This window comes from Eucalyptus grandis, chromosome 9 (genome assembly GCF_016545825.1).
Source record: "Eucalyptus grandis isolate ANBG69807.140 chromosome 9, ASM1654582v1, whole genome shotgun sequence".
In the NCBI taxonomy this organism is placed as follows: domain Eukaryota; kingdom Viridiplantae; phylum Streptophyta; class Magnoliopsida; order Myrtales; family Myrtaceae; genus Eucalyptus; species Eucalyptus grandis.
The window spans coordinates 811953-829186 of NC_052620.1; the positions used below are offsets into that span (position 1 = coordinate 811953).

The following is a 17234-nucleotide window of genomic DNA, read 5'->3' on the forward strand; positions in this document are numbered from 1 at the left end:
TTATCTACATTTATCCCAATAAGCTGTTTATCAAATTGTTGCAATTGATGTTTGATCCCAAATAGAACGAAGAGATCTTTGCAAAGTGGATTTTTCTAATTCGATAAATAACCAAACCTACTTAAATATTCCTTATTTTCCAGATTTTCTTAAAAAAAGCGCTCAACCTATGCGAATTGTTTATTAATAACAAATCTTTTCTATATTTAACTTTGCAGCTCTCTCAAGTTATTAAAGAAATCTACACTCTAGATACATGAACATATAGCTACATACATAGACATTGTGCTTAAATGAAGATACAAGGGAAAAAAAAAGCGGACAAGTTGAGAAAATTTAATATTTGTTCAATTGGATTTGAATGTATTATTTCCAGTTGAGACTATGTAATTAACTAGATAAATTGAGATGCCAGGTTGTTGAAAATTTTGCAAGGTTGTAATATGAAAATGTTGCTCAGATGTAACTTTATAATCATAAATTAGATTACTTAAAAGAGGTGAATTTCTTGTTACTTGGCAATCTAAAGATTTTTAAATCAAAGACATAATGGAAGTAAATGACTAGAACTCCACCATTTTTCCATTGAATCAATAAAAAGGGGAAAGTTCCCTTCTGTTAATAGTCGATGAAATCAACAACAGATGGCTATTTACCTCCTCTAGTTTGTATTCACAATAACTTTAAAAGATAATAACAACTGGATTAACTATAGTTTATCTATTTGTTAATTTTTGAGACGAAAAACCACAAGTAGAAGCAGGTTTTGTTTAACCCTAGTTCTTCCTTCTTCCTGGCCAGCCGGAGATAGAAGAAGATTAAGAGCTTCCTTTAGATCCTTCAAGCGGGAACATTATTTATTCTCGAAGGTGGATTAGGGGGAAAAAAAGATCAACCCAATTAATTGGATTTCGGAAGAAATCGAAAATCGGACAAAACATAAATTCTTCGTCCTTTTTTTTTGGAACCATTCCAAAAGCTGTCGGGAAACGAAGACAAGATTTTTTTTTTTTTTTGTCAAGAACGAAGACAAGATATTGGGAGGCAAGATTCTGCATGGATCGTCGTACTTTCTTGGGAAAAAACCTCCTCGAAATAGAAAGTAATTCAGCTAGATACCTGGTTCGAGAAAAGAAACCCTGATTGCTCATGTCAACGCATCCACTTGGCTCCGACAAAAACATTCACATCACAGAGAGAGAGAGAGAGAGAGAGAGAGAGAGAAGTCAATCTGATCTTTAAATAAAAAGTTTCTAGCAGGAGACATAAAATCATGCTGAAAAATGATCTCGAAGAAGGTAAGCTTGTTCGCATACAGCTACAAACACAGTTACCTCTCATCTCCTCCTGATATTACTTTCACTAATATTATTCATGGAATTAACCCATCACCTTGAACCCGCCGCTAAGCATTCTCAACTGTAGCTGCTGCGAAGCTGCTCATCACATAATCAGGGCACTGCAATACGTCCTCGAACAGGGAGTACTGGTCCTGCAACATCTGCAATCCGCTCTCTGGCCACTCGCCCCACAGTGCCGTGGCCTGTGGTCCAGCGGCAGCAAGTATGTCGAAGCTCTCCAGCTGCTCCAAGCTCGCTGTCGAGTCAGACGCATACTCGCTGCCAGCTGCAGAGCACTCCACTGAAGCAGCAGGCTCTTCAGCGGTGGCGGAGGAGCAAGCCGGCTGGCTCTTCGGCGGTGACGAGGGTTTTGGGAAGAACCGCTCAATGACTTCCTCCAGCAGCCCCGAATTACCTGACGAGTACTCCTGAGTAAATAGTTGCTCCACATCTTGCTTGTGATTTTCGGTGGTCGTCGATGCGATCGTTGAGATGCTTGCGCTGACAGGGCTCTCCACGGGACAGATTTGATGGTCTTCCGCGAGATGGAGGTTCATGGAAGAAGTAGAAGAACAAGGATTGCCAGTGGAGGGACTTACCAGAGACCCTGCGGAGAAGGTGATGGGCGTGGACGTGGTCAATGTCTGCAGGTTTGGGAAATGGCCGTAAGGTGAGTAAAGAGAAGCGGTGGTTGCGCTCGGGGAAGGGTTGAGGAAATCGCGGAGGAGGAGCATGTCAAGCCCGGAGGAGCCGGCGACGCTCCTCTGAGAAGCTGCCAAGTTAAAGTCGCCGCCAGTTGCAAGAGTGGATTGCCAGTTGGAGCGGCTCCCAATTGGGAAGCCGCGGAAAGTCTGGCTCGAGGCCGACTGCTTGGAGTAGTTGAAGAGGTGGTGGTGGTGGGCGGAGTGAGGCAGCGGGGGAGGAGAGTTTGGGTACACGAAGTTGGTGCGGGCCTTGATCCCTCGCATCGCCCGGGCAGCGCAGTCGTAGGCGCAGGCTGCCTCCTCCGCTGTGTCGAAGGTGCCCAGCCAACGCCGCTCCTTCGACTGAGGGTCCCTGATCTCCGCAGCATAGCGGCCCCATGGGCGCCGCCTCACCCCACGGTACCTTGTGGCACCACCGGAGGGGGGCCCGTCCCTCAGCGCCCTCTTGTTGGGATTGGCGGTGGCGGTGGCGGTGGCGGTGGTGGAGGGTTTCTTGGGGTGGTCGGGGAAGGTGGTTTCGGTGGGGTTGGTTTCGGGGTTTTGAGTGGCTCCGTTGAGTCTCCTAATTGCGTCTTCCATGTTTTTAATATGGTGAAGAGAAGAGGAGAGGGAGAGGGAGAGGGAGAGGGAGAGAGAGAGAAGGAGATGGTGGGTGTGGTGTGGTTGTGATCACTAGGGGTTGATGCAGACTCTTGAGAAGCTTTGATGTTGAGGACTAGTTTAGGGTTTGGTGGCTAGAAGTCGCAAGGGAGAGGCGTATTTATAGAGTTGAGGGACTCCGTTTTCCGGATAACACGTACGTGGAGAGTTTAAATTTCACAAATCATGGTTTGTCTCTTTTTTATTCATTCTTCTTCTTTTTCTCTTTTTCTTTTTTTTTTTATAATAGAAGGAAAATTATTCTCCGTCGTCCTTGTTTGCGCCAGTTACAGCCGATAACAATCCTTGGAAGTGCCCCACAACAACATCTCGATGCCACTGGTAACTTGAACTCGGCTGAAGGTGGGATGAAGCAGCACCGCCACTCGTGCATCCCCCATGGAGCTTTATTTAGCTGGTTATTCACATCATAAGAAGCATCTCTCTTCATACATACATACATACATACATACATATATATATATATATATATATATATTGCAATTTTACTTTTCATTTTTTTTATGAAAAATGGATTGAGAGTGGAGAGATTTGATGTCTCTGCTCCACTTTAATCTATGGATTCGAAGAAGATGTATTGGAAAGACTGGTTTATATATATATATGTCCCACTTCAATTAAAATTTATCTTTTCACGTCAGAGAGAGAGAGAGATCCTTTTTCTTGGAGACGGAGGATGATTTCTTCTTTATTATGATGAAGAGGGATACAGGTAATTAAGTAGACGCCTAATTCAGGGATTACCCCATAGATCAAGTAGAGACAGTAACCAGAAATGATGGCCTTCAGTACGTGGATCTAAGCATGCAATTGTACGCACTTTGTAATATGCAGAAGCATACATACATGTATATACACACATGCACAATATTTTCAGCCGACGTGTGGTATCAACCCATCATAACTTCCCATATCTGTTGTACTTCGCCCCCACTTCTCCAACTTCGTCATGTGATTTTGCAATCTATAAACGTGAAATGAAATTTACTCTGTTGTATCACGTATGCTCATACCGTTGTAACATATGACCCTAATTTCCTAAAACAATCTCAACTTTAAGTCCAATTCCAATTCTATCTCGAACTTTCTTTGTCTAAAAAAAAAAAAAAAAAACTTAATTTTAAGTCCAATTCTAATTCTGCCTTGAACTTTTTTTGTCTAAAAAGACTCAATTTTAAGTCCAATTCCAATTCTATTTTGAACTTTTTTTGTCTAAAGTAAAACTCAACTTTTAGTCCAGTTCAAATTTATCTAAAACTTATTTTTATCTTAAAAAAAAAAAAAAGCCCAACTTCGATTCCAATTCCGAATCTACCTCGAACATTTTTTGTAAAAAAAAAAAAAAAACGCTGACTTTTAAATCTCAAATCTGCCCCCAATGCCTCTGTCCAAAAATCACTACTAATCATCCCTAATTTCTCTAATATTCACGTCAAAAAACAGTTTCATTTCGAAAGTAATTTTTCGCATCACCTTACTATCAGTCATCCGTCAAAGTTCTATCAACGAGAACTGTTAAAAAATTACTTACTTGGATGCCAAAAAGCAAACAATATTGACATAGCACCCACCTAAACAATGTCATTTTGTTTGAAAAATCATTTAACTAAACATTGACGAAGAGTTAATGTGTCATGGAGGTATAAGTTTAAGGGTTTTTATGTCACAAGAAAAAATATAGGATAAATATCTCACAATGGATATAGATTGGGTTTTTTAAGTCGCAAAAAAAAATCAAGATAAATGTGTTATTGTAGGCATGGTTTTAGGTTTTTTTGTGGCTTTTTTCCTCTTTTTAAATAAAAAATTTGAGACAAATTTGAGACTAGAGTTAAAGTTGATTTTTTTTTAGACAAAAAATGTTAAGGGCAAATTTTGGACTAGACCTAAAGTTTGAGGTTTTTACTGAGATTAAAAAAAAAAACCCAAGGGTAAAATTGAAGCTAAACCTAAATTCTGGGATTTCTTTAGACAAAAAATGTTTCTACGTCAACGTAAATTAATGACCGTATGTTATTATATCATTAGGAAAACAAATTTAGCCACTAGTTTAGGTGTGATCTCCTCTCCAGAATAATTTTCAATGACCCCCTCATGTACTAAGGTTGAGCATAGTTTCAAGATAGAATAGAGAAGTTAAGAACCAAATCTGATGGGAACCAGTCCAACTTCAAATTCGAGAATATGCATGGTAGGTTTTCCAAAAATTGGGAAGCCTATTCCTATGAGTCACTTAGAATCTAGAATAAGTCTTTGTGTCTATCTTGTTCTATATCTTTTTCCATGGCGTCAAATAATAATTTGTAATCTGAAACCATTAATCTAAGCTTCCATTTTAAGCAATGTCTGTGACTAAAATCTTTTTTTTTGTTAATATTTCATAATTTTTTTGTGTCCAAAATATGAGTCATAACAAGTGAATTGTAACAAATGGTAGTTACTAGAAGTGTTAATTCACTACAATCATTTAATTAAGAGTACAAATGAAATATAAGTAAACTTTGAAATCGACTCTAAGATCTGATATAGGATATATTCCGAGTTACTGAGAACTTATTTTAATGAGTATATTTTGTGTTTCAGCTGGAAAATAGATGGAATCTAAAACTGTCCACCTCTATTATAATCAAAGTAAGATTTGGCAATTTACATTCGTAGCGAAGATGGGTCTAAGTTGTAGTTTTTAAATACCTCTTATTATATCAAATTATGGAATCTTACGTTTTGTGCCCCGTTGGACATAAAAAAATGTTTTAACTTTTACAGGGACACGACGCAGAACCATGCTGCTTGAAGATCACCCGATACACTTGAAAAGGCGACGGTCTCACGAATCGAGCACGTGCTAAAAACGACATAATTCAGACAACAAAAGAAAGAGCAGAACAAAAGTTCCTGCTGCTTGATAACCGTACTTCAAGTCCAAGGACGGTCTTTATCACGTAAAATACGACATATTATTAACCCTAGATGAGACATACGTACGCTGAATGACATATCATTAGTCCTATCTAGATACAAATATCTAATAGCTACCCTAGTAAAATCGAAGAAAGATAACAGACTTCAAAATTATTCAATGTGTAAGAATGTTTCTTGCAAAATTTCCCTTTAATTGACAAAAAAAAAAAAAGATCCTGTGCAATGACAAGATGGAATTTATTAGGTGCGCTTAACTTGACACGCCAATGCATCTCAACCCTTGGATGCATTTTTATGCATTAAATTTGTTTTTTTTTTTGGTAAAGCTTATGCATTAAATTTGTTTGTCTTTTCTAGATCCAACAGTTGGCATTTATCAAGGATAATGCATCCAGAGCATGAAATCATTACTTTATATATGTAGACTATTTTACATGGTCAATTCGTTTCTGAATCTGGGCTATAAGCTTGAGCACGCTGGTACAATACACATCCCAGATCCATCATTTTAGCTCAGAAAACAGCTCCATATCTGTTGAACAATAATAACTACAGTCAACCAGTGATTTCGGAGAGGCACCAGGATCGACAGTCATCGCTGCCCCATGAACCCTAGCTCTTGAGTTCCCCTGAGAAATTGGGCAATTTCTATTCCTCTGGAGGGTTCGGTTGATCAATCCACGACCTGTACAGATGCACACGTCCCATGGGACAACAACGTTTTTCGTATGTTATTTCCAATTTAAAAAGATCAACATCGGAAGAAGGATGCAGAAAGCGAGATGACTATGAACCCATCTTGTCATCGACGTGTTAACTAGGGTTCATTACGACATGCAAAATAATTGAGTAGATGTCATTTATGACCCCCAACTTGACATTTCCTAAGCTCCAGTCATCAGTTTAACCTACGGAAATGATTTCAGACAACATTATGTGGATGGGAACATGTTGGCAAATGAGCTAAGGCAGGAGTAATAACAGCTTGCTTTTTCGACTTTGGCTCTCGCGCCCGTTCAACCTAGTTGGAGTTTTTGAATAATTCTGCCCATATATTGAATGAAAAAAAGGGGGAAATCTCAGGACATTCGAAAGTAATAATCTAGAAAATTCATCAACATTCAATTTTTGCAAGTTAAAGGGTACTCACGAAAACTCTATCTTGGGATTTCATATACCATGCAAGACAAAATTTAAAAACAGTGAGGACCAGTTGTGGAGTTTGAGAAGGGTGGTCCATCCCTTGTAGTCTACCTTGTAATTAAGACTCGGGCAGGATTTTCGGGCAAGACCGTGGTAAGATATTATTAACAGCAAAAGAAAAGAAAAGAAAAAGATAAACAAATAAAATCCGAAAGAAGCACAAATGATAATAAAGTTGCTTCTCAAGGTCTCTCTATCTCTCTCTCACATATCATTATCACTTCTGAATGATAACACCGGCGGCGCTCATAAGTCGTTCCTCCATGTCCCGATGACAACGTAATTTGAAATTTCCCCTTATCCTAAGATTCTTACAAGCCGAGTATTTTTCAAAAAATCTTTTTATTAAAAGATTTTATAGATCTTTTTCGTATAGTATTGATAATCAGATTATTGAATTTAACTCAACATTGATGAAAAGAAAATCTACTCATCGTATGATCTAGTACACTATCTAACATATCAATGGGATTAAAAGTTAAACCATGTCTCTCTCTCTCTCTCTCTCTCTCCATATATAGGAATGGTGGCGGTTACCGTGACTAGGGTTTCGAGGAAATTAAATCAGATCACATGGAGTTGTCTGGAGGAGAGGGATAGGGTGGGGGTTAGATTAGGACTAGGAGATGATGGTGGATGGACGGAGACGTCTGAAGGGGAGCGTTGTACCCCTTCGTCAGAAAAAGGGTCGGGGACTTGTCCGCTAAATCTTATGCTCCTTGAAAATCCCCCCCAACAAATAATTGATTCACAACGACTAACTGACCCGTACATCTCCCCAGTCCTTTTCCTTTCACTTTTTACCTCGTCCCAGGGTAGTTCTACTTCAGCTCCGAATGTCTCTTTCAGTCCATCGAGGGCACACCGCCAGAGGAACTAGGTGCAGCGGAGAAACGAGTCGATTATCTTTTGAGAGCTCATAAACTCGGCTCAGAGCGTACGCCAACCTTTGAACGACTCGTATCATGAAACTCGTATCATATCATATAATCATGATAAATTTCATATCAAGAGACTTTTGAACTTTTAATATTTTGATGGTAACGAGTTCTCCAATCTTAAACCTTTCTATAATGAGTATAGAATTTTTACGGTGATATCCATGTAAAATCTCAATTTTTAATCACTTCATTTGGTTCAGATCAAAAAAAAAAGAAAAAATCACTTCATCTGGCCTTTGTCTACCTGATTAAAAATATAAAACCTTAAATATACTGATTTTTGTGAGTCTACAACTTTAATACTACTTAGTAAGATATTAATTGATATATTTTTGCTTTAGTGATTTCAAGCATAAAATAGGTGTTATAATTTCAATAAGGCACATGGCAAGCAACTCATAGATGCATGTGTTTTAAACAACTTTTTAAGTGTCACATTCAACTTTTTTTGTGTTTGTTTTATAACTAGTATTACCAAACATATAAGTCACAAACTTCACAGTTGAATCACATTACAACACAGTCATCATTCAGTCACAATCAAACCAAACGAGCTCTCCCTACATATTGATATCCTAGATGGGAAGGACTAAAATCATAGTCAACTTGACAACCACAAAACCATCTTTTTCATCGAATAAAGAATGTTGATTTTTTTTCGAGGGTACACATATCACGATAAGAAAAAAAAAATCAATTAAAATCTAAAATTTGACTCATAGTTACTTCAAAAGTGCCCTAAGGGTTCTCTTTTGATAAACTCCTTATTATGATATGAACATGTGCGCAATTTTCAATGACCATCAATAATTATTCTTGCTATTTTCAATTCTCTTAATTAGTCGCCTACTTATTTAAGTCCACGTAATATCCAAGGCCTTGCATTTATGCTATGAGTAACATAAAGAAGTTTAAGATTTAATTTTCTACTAAGTAGGTCATTAAATGAGTTAACTAGAGTCATTATTGGGTTATGCAACTAAACCGATTTTACTTATAAACCAAACCGAACCGCCCTGAAAATCAATTCAATTCCTAGTTCCAAATTCTTGGATTTGGTGAAAACTGGTTTGATTCCCAATTTCAAGTAAAGAACTATTTGGGAACTAGACTAAATTTGGAATTTGTTTCATAAAGCCTAAAAATCTTAATTTTTCTTTTGGCATCTTTTTCTCTGTATCTATCTAATTTTATGTTCTCTCTAACCTCACTTAGACACTTTATGACTCTTTCTCTTGCTCACAATCACCGTCCCTTCTCACTCGCTCACAACTCACCCTCACTTGTTCTTGACTTGTTTTTGCTCGCTCACCCTCGTTCATCTTTTACGTTGAACTGTTTTGTTGCTCATAATATTTTATTGTTAAAAATGAAACCCAAAAAAAGAATAAAAGAAAAATAGATTTGCGGGTAGATCCTAAAATGGAACCAAAAAAACAAGGTAGGTTCTAGAACAAATATGATAGGTTCTAGGTTCCAAAAACTGAAAATCAATTCTATATAAGGGTGATTAGTTCCAAATTCCTAATTTGGGAATCGAGGACCAATTTGGTTTGGTCTAATGGAACCAATCACTTTTCTTTCCCACTACTTGATGCTATATGTTATGAAGAAATTGAAAAAAAAAAAAAAAAAAAAAAAAAAACTGGTTAGTTTTATTTTTTTTAATAAATAACTAAAAAAAGTGCATGTGATCGGTCAGGTCCAATCTAATTCCCTTTGAATCGGGAACTGCACCAACACCCTCAGGAGCTGGACCAAATCAGCTAGTACCCAATTTGGGTGGTCCGTTTGCACATTCCTAGTTCTATATTTGGAACTTATCTACTTTGAAACCGATCAACTCTAGTTTAGTATTCAATAAAGATCTGTCAAAACATATAATGTTTTAATTTTGTGAACCAATCTCAGTATACCTAGCACTATTCGTATACTATTTCCAATAGGTGAGAAATTCCAATGCCTGTAGGAGAGTTCATCATTTCATGTAATCACCAACTTTAAAACCTACCACGACTCTTCATTTCGCTAGCATAGTCGCGTAGTTTCTTCTAAAGAATAAATATTTTCCCTTACCTCTTAAATTCAAGGTTCGAAAACCCTGACTTTTGTCTAAGAGAAGGACAATGGTGTCGAGACTCTCTCGACACCGAAGTTCAAGTTCTTTTAAGAGATTGTCGTTTATGTTGTCCTCTTGTTTGTCGGTTCTCGCAATAACAACGGACACATCCCAGTCAAAAATTACATGAAAAACACGAGCAAGAAACATTATGTCAAATATGGTCAATTACGCCTTGCGGTCCTTGTACTTTGAAGCCCATTCCAATCTAGTGTCTTCACCCTTTTAATTTGATAATATGGCTCCCAATCAGTTTGATGAAAATTTCACGCTCAAAACGGTACTGCTTACGTCCAACTCCGCTTAATTGAAGTATTGCTAAATAGATGACGGCCTTTTTATTGAAGTGGTATGCCTCATGATGCTCCCTGAATGATCTTTAGTGCATTTAAACCATTAGATCTAGGGAACGACGCACTTCCCATGCATCCAAATGACTGATATGCATCGAAGCAATGCTTATGGAGCCCTAATAAAGATCGATGGTACGGATCTTCGCGATTTTGAGGACTCAAAGTAAAGTCTCGTTTACTTCCTCCTCCAGACCGCTTGAATAGGTTAGAAACACGGTCTCTTTCATTCAGCATCAAATTATGTAATTCGTCCAAATAAAACGCAATCGAGTCTCTTCGACAGAACTCGAAGGTGTCTAAGCATCCAAACCTCATCGGGACATTCACGTGACAGGGTATCGGCAGTCCATGAAACCTTGGTGAAGATAGTAACTGGACTGTTTATAAAATCTTGGGCGGTTTATGAACTGTTAAAATTCCTAGATGCTACAGGAAAATCACCTCAACCAACGCTCCGGACCAGCAATATCTAGAAAATGCATCTAGAACATACTTGGTCCACTTAAAATAAAAGAAAGGAAGAAAAACAAAGAACCGCTGTGGTGAGACCGGAACTCGCCAATGGCCAGTTGCTGGCTGCCGCCATGACTAGCGACCAGCCAAGACCAAAGAAGAAGAAGAGAATGAAAGAAAGAAAGGAAATAAAAGGAAAAAAAAAATTAGTGAAAATGAGTGCATGTGGGAAAAGATTTTTCTTACCGAATGGTGGAAAATATTTTCTAATTCATTTTCAAATTCAACCGAGTACCAAAAAATGTAGTTGTTTTCTTAGAAAATAACTTTTCGGAAAACAATTTATGGAAACACCACATTTTCTGCGAAACGAACGGAGTATGAGGTACATTTAACACTTTAATTAGATGGGAAGAACAAATTCCAAGTCCGAAGTGTAGGAAGGGTCACTTGGTTGTTTAACTAGGCAAGATACGTAGCTTATAAAGAAATTTCAAAATGAACTTTCGGGAGTTACCTAACTAACGATCCAAGATTTCACCACTCTGCTAATTAAAGAGCCGAAATCAATGTACCAAAGCCTTCTTATCTTCTAGCTAGCTTTGGTCCCCAATATTTAGCTTGGTCCACGAAAGTCGAAGGTACATAATAAATGGATATCGCCGCGTTAATAAGCCAAGGTAGCGTAAATCTGAAAACCCTACTTCAAAATAATGATGACACGGAATATATACAAGAACGTGTTCATGTTATTATCCGTCTGTTGGGAGATCCTCAAACGATCTCTACACGATGCAGCCTCATACAGATATTGGAGACATGTTTCATGCGCGAGAGCTCGGATATCGACACTCTTCAACGGTGCCTACACAATGAATTGATTACGCAAAAAATTGCATGCATGTCTGTTGATTGCGTGTGCACCCGCGTACGGGACAGGGGACTTCCCATTGCACGGATGCAACAACTTATAACAGTTCACAGTTGTGTGCATTAAGTTTCGATTCAAGCAGTCCAAGAGAAGGCAAGGTGAGACTAGAGAGAGAGAGAGAGCGATATCGAAGCTCTCATTAAAGGCCAATCTGCGATGCTTGTCGTCACTTTGCTCACTCTTTCAATTTTTAGGACCATACGTTTATATTTTCGCTCGAAATCGTCGTCGCAGTGAATTCATGACGTGTTTTGCCTTAGAAGGGGCAAGTTCGCTGCGTCGTGTGCCTGCCCATTTGAAGGCACTCCATTCAGCCATATGTCCATATTTCCCCAGAGACATAATAAATATGCAGGCTGTCTTATTTGCTGGAGTGTTTATTGCAGTTATGCTGAATCCACGCATGCAAGATAGATTTTTTTTTTTCTCAGAAAGAAAAGGAAGTATCATTCAATTCTTTTCTTTGGAAAGAAGATACGCCTCTTTAATGCAGTACCCGATTCTTTTTTCCGCAAACCCCGAACATTAACATGATTAAATAATATATAGTTATGTAATTTGATCATAGCCTCTATGGATACACTCATGACATGTTTCGTTTCACTCAGAACAAGAGATGTAACCAGCACTCGAAAGAAGGACGATTCTTAGGCGAAGGCGGAAAGCGATTAGAAAAGAGGAAACCGAGAAAGCACGGAAAGGAATGGCCATCGGCCCAAGTTAAATGGAGAAAACAGGGAGCAAGAATCCACTAAGATCAAACTGGGGTAATAGGAAGAGATGGAAGAACTCTCAAAAACCCTAGCGCCCCCCATACATGCCATAGATCTCGAGAAAAAATCGTGTAACTTTACGTGTCGGCGAATATCTGCTCATCATCCTGAACTTATTATGTTCCTAGTGTGACAGCCTCCTCTCTTGTCTCACATCGCCTAGGGAGAGAGATCTTGGTTAGCTTATAAGGCTTGGTCCCTCTAACCTGTGTAACGCGTTTTAAAGCCGTGAGGGAAAAGACCGTGGCTGGGATGGCACTACGTCCGCGCCAGGGCGGGTGACCCAAAGCGGACAATATTACACAGTGGGGCCCGGGATGTTACAAGTGGTATCAGAGTCGACTCCCGACCGCGTGTGGGACCACAATGAATGTTGTTCCGTGAGGCCACAGCGAGGACGCTCTTCTATTAAGAGGTGGAGAGTGTAACAGCCTCCTCTCTTGTCCCACATCACCTAGGGAGAGAGATCTTGGTTAGCTTATAAGACTTGGTCCCTCTAACCTGTGTAACTCGTTTTAAAGCCGTAAGGGAAAAGACTGTGGCTGGGATGGCGGTACGTCCGCGCCAGGGCGGGTGACCCAAAGCGGACAATATTACACAGTGGGGCCCGGGATGTTACACCTAGTTTCGCGTTACCCGCGTTTTCACTGCATCGGACTGAATGAATTGTTCGAATAATTGATTTCCGCGTCACAGAATGATGACATCGAGAGAGCATTTCTTTTACTCGCAGTATCATCATTCACAATTCTTATCGACGAGTGTTAGTCAGAGAAGAAAAGACAAAGGATATCGGAATCAAACCGGGTCCCCGAGTGGACACGGACCGTGGACACTGTTTGGCACTCCTCGCTCCCTCGGGCACGGCTTACTCGGGCAGAAGTTGTCTCCTATCATTTATAGCAGCGGTACTCATTCATGAAGTCCTTTTGAACATAATAATCGCGAGCTGTTTAAAGTTCAGGTCAGATAGTAAATGATTTATTTAAAATAGGGACAAAATAATCGTCCAACCCTAGTTCGAGGAAGCCCTCTCAGCCATATATTTCTAATTGATCCTGGATAAGGGATAAAGATCGGAGGAAAACATGGCACGTATTACACACACATACACACACACATATATGGACGTGATCGCTAAGGCAAAAGGTCCTAGAGTGTCTCCAATAAAACCCGAACCATACTTTAACAGATCATTTAATTTTAAGGAGATTCCCATCTCTAAGATTTTGATGTGTAATGGGTTAGGTAATGAAAAGAACGAATATTTCCACTGTGCAATCCAATATGAATTTTATTGATTTCCAATAAAATAAGTCCCAATAATAACTTATCCGATAGTTCTTCCCTATGGAACTCTTTAGTACTTAAGGCAACAAGATGCAATTCTAAGATTAGCAAAAATCTGCGAATAATTGATTAATTTACTATATATTTCATTGGATAGTGGAGTTGACATTGTTACCTAATGACATTAATGTCATTCAATGTGAAAATCCCACGAAAAGACCGCATGATCAATGATTATGATGATATCGGTCTAAATTGATTAAATCTATATAATAACTTCTCTTCGTACACACACTTATTGATTGTCACCACTTTTCGTTAACATTCACAACCACCACCCCTTCATCGTCTGTCGCTACCATCGCCACATTGACCTCTCTCGCTGCCATGACCCCCTTCTCCCCTTAACCGGAGGTTGTCAACCTCGGAGAACCTCTTTAGACCAAAAATAAAAACAAGAACCTCGGAAGACCCTCGCTGATGAATCAAAGTTCCCCGAGATTACTTGCCGTAAGCTCTAACCAATGGATCGGGACCCCAATTTATGTCATCGCACCAAACACCGCGGTCCTTCAAATGTGGAATCTTGATGGACAAATTCATCGCTCGATCTTACATCACCATGAAGTAACGTATGCATGCATGCTCCAGTCGCTTCCGCACCTATATCGACATTAAATGATTGCGGTTCATGTGACATCGCTGTACACAAGACCCACCAAGATCCGTCACACGATGCTCTTCTGGGGTCCACTCGCATCACTCGTGCGTAAGTGCTGCTAATCTGACCGTCACGGTGACGCGAGCAGTGTCATTTTGTAGGGCTGTGTTGTCGGCTGTATTTGGGTAGGGTTTTGTTGTTTTCGTGTCACGTTACATGCATGCTCGCGTCACCAGAGAGTCACAGACGTCTTCGCTGCGCTCACTTGCACTGGAGATCTCTGCGACTAATGAATGTCCGTATCCTTCTGTGGCCCCTAAAATATATTTCTTTTGTTTTTATGGGCCATTCCCACATTAAATTCCACAGTGTTATAGCTTTTGTATCGAGAAAGGGTTTCAGTTCTATTTGCTTGATCAATCCAAGGTGACTCGAATGGCTTTTGGGGATGTATGTTCCATTTCACATGAGCATTTGCTTAGGGAAATGAGAAATAATAGGTTCTTGTGTCATATTATTTTAGGAAGATGGCTACTGCATCATGTGGTTTCAAAACTGCCCTCGCTTCAAGGTTCATTTCACGATAAAGCCTCCTCTGCTCAATAATATGGGTTGATCCATTCTCGCATCTCGACTCCATGTGTTTTAAGAAAAAAAAAATCCAAATTTAAAAGTACTTTTTTTCCCAATTTATTCACTTGTATCGCTTAAAAAAATGAGTCAATTGAAAGTATTTTCAATATAGTTTATATTGGAGTGAAATTTTTAATTGGCCTATAATTCTAAGCGACATAAATCATCCAAAGTAGGAAAATCTCTTCGAATTGTTGAGCTAAGCAAAAGGGCCTAATCGTTCTTCATATTTGCAAACGCTATAGTTAACTCGAACTTAAGCCAATCTCACATGTGATATTAGTTATTTGACTGGAGAACGACTCTCTTTTTAAAAGACTATGGCCTCATGCATTTTCATGCCCCACCTTCGTCCACTGGCGATTGAAAAATCGACCGTAGTATTCATCTTTTTCGATAATTAAGCTACGGTTTTGGTATTCCAAATGAAGGTTTCGACTTCGATGCTTTCAGATTAGAATCTCAGGTAATTCTAAGCTTTGTATACTTCTTCTGATTGATCTAATTATATAATCTTCGTGCTTTGTTAAAAATGGAATATATTTGAGGCAAGAAAAAGAAGCAGAAAGAAAATGAGAAATAGTTGGGGTGAGGCAAATTACCTTATTTGGATCAAGGAATTCGGGCACCTCCGATTTGGAAACAAAAATATGACAATTCGAGACCAAGAAAATAGGCAAGTCTTGGTCGTCTCACTTGTTCTTGGTATGTTTCAAGTCTCAACTTTATCTTCTCCCTTCTAAGACTAGCCAAGAAAATTGGCTAGTCAATTTCAGGTCTTAACTACATCTTCTCCCTTCTCGCGATATTTCCCAAGAAAATTGGCTGTCTATTTCTTTATCACTCTCTCATAGCTTCTTCTGCTGCTTAACTTTCACTCCGTTCCAACCTGGGCAATGTCTCTATTAGAAGATCCAACTCAAAAACTTAGACCGGTGGATGGAGGGAGACCACATAAATATAAAGAGCATAATATCTCTATTAGAAAGTCCAATTCAAAAACTTAAACTGATAGGTGGAAGGAGATCACATGAATATAAAGAGCATTTTGGGCCCATTATCAAGCAATGTGGGCAATATTTCAAAATCCCCTCTCATGTGCAAGGCGGATATGAGCACTAGTGAAATTTTGACCATGCACATTCACAAAATGAATAGCACTGGCTCTAATGTTATATTAAAAAGTTCAATCCAAAAGCTTAAATTCATAGGTTGAGGGAGATAATAAAAATATAAAGAGTATTTAAAATATGTTGTCAAGCGATGTTGAATAATATTTCAACAGTTTCCTAACATGACGATCACCACTATGGCCATTGACCGCAACATAGGAGCCGTGACAAATGCCAAGGTCAAGGCTTAGCCTCAGGCAACCGCCAGCATTAGCCACAACCTTTGGTTTTGATAGATGCGTCCTCTAGCGTTGGCCCCACCTCAAGCAACCTTTAGTCTCCACAAACATGATCTCACAATCACAACCTCCACCTTTGCAATGACCACTGAGGTACCAGCCGTTGCCAAGGTCGAGCCCCGGCCTTAAAGCGACCACATATCTAGGGTCCCTTGAGGCCAGCAACGTTGGGTTCTTGGGTCACAAGACTTAGATCCGAGGTCTAGAGTGTCGGAGCGCATCAATCTTACAAGCAGAATGGTTCTATATAGAGATAAAACACGAGACAGAAGGGATGGCAGCTAGCGGCGTTGCAACGTCAATGGGATTATATTTATTGTTGTAATCTTTATTCTATTTGAGTATAACCCACACCCTAGGTAGGGCTTTTTATCCCGATTATATTCGAGTTATACCCAGAGATATTTCGAATTTACATTACCCCACACGACAAATAGGATATTAGATATCCAATTTAACATGATATTCGGTTCATCAAACGTAACCTTAGCCTTTACAAGATATGACCACAAAAACCTAGAAACCCTTATGCCTCTCCTTGTCTCTCCCTCTGTCCTTCCTCCCATTGCCTTTGCCTTACCTCCGCCTTCGCTTCAACCGCCCGCTCTCCATTGCCAACTATTATTCCTAAGTGGCCCATTGCTACACCACGGCTATTGCCCATGGCTCATCACTGTCCACCTGCCCCATCTTTCTTTGAACCAAAATGACAGCCTTGACTGTTAAGGTATGGTTCATACTCTCCATCGACTGGAAATCACAGGGGTCCCACTCAGTGAGCAAGTGGCCGACTGGGGTGCCATCTTGGTGGAATCGCAAGGGTAATGCCCTCCATATGCT

At 39.5% G+C, this 17234-nt stretch overlaps 1 protein-coding gene across 1 annotated transcript; it reads right to left on the reverse strand.

The window, feature by feature from the left end:
• Positions 1-1218: 1218 nt before the first annotated feature.
• Positions 1219-2760, reverse strand: LOC104435619 (ethylene-responsive transcription factor ESR2-like). The gene has a single exon (XM_010048332.3). The coding sequence runs from the start codon at positions 2621-2623 to the stop codon at positions 1406-1408; it is 1218 nt and encodes a 405-aa protein (XP_010046634.2). The 5' UTR covers positions 2624-2760; the 3' UTR covers positions 1219-1405.
• Positions 2761-17234: the final 14474 nt, after the last annotated feature.

What these genes read in the sequence shown, in the direction of transcription:
- LOC104435619 (XM_010048332.3), bottom strand. Translation starts at nt 2,623, where the DNA reads ATGGAAGACGCAATTAGGAGACTCAACGGAGCCACTCAAAACCCCGAA.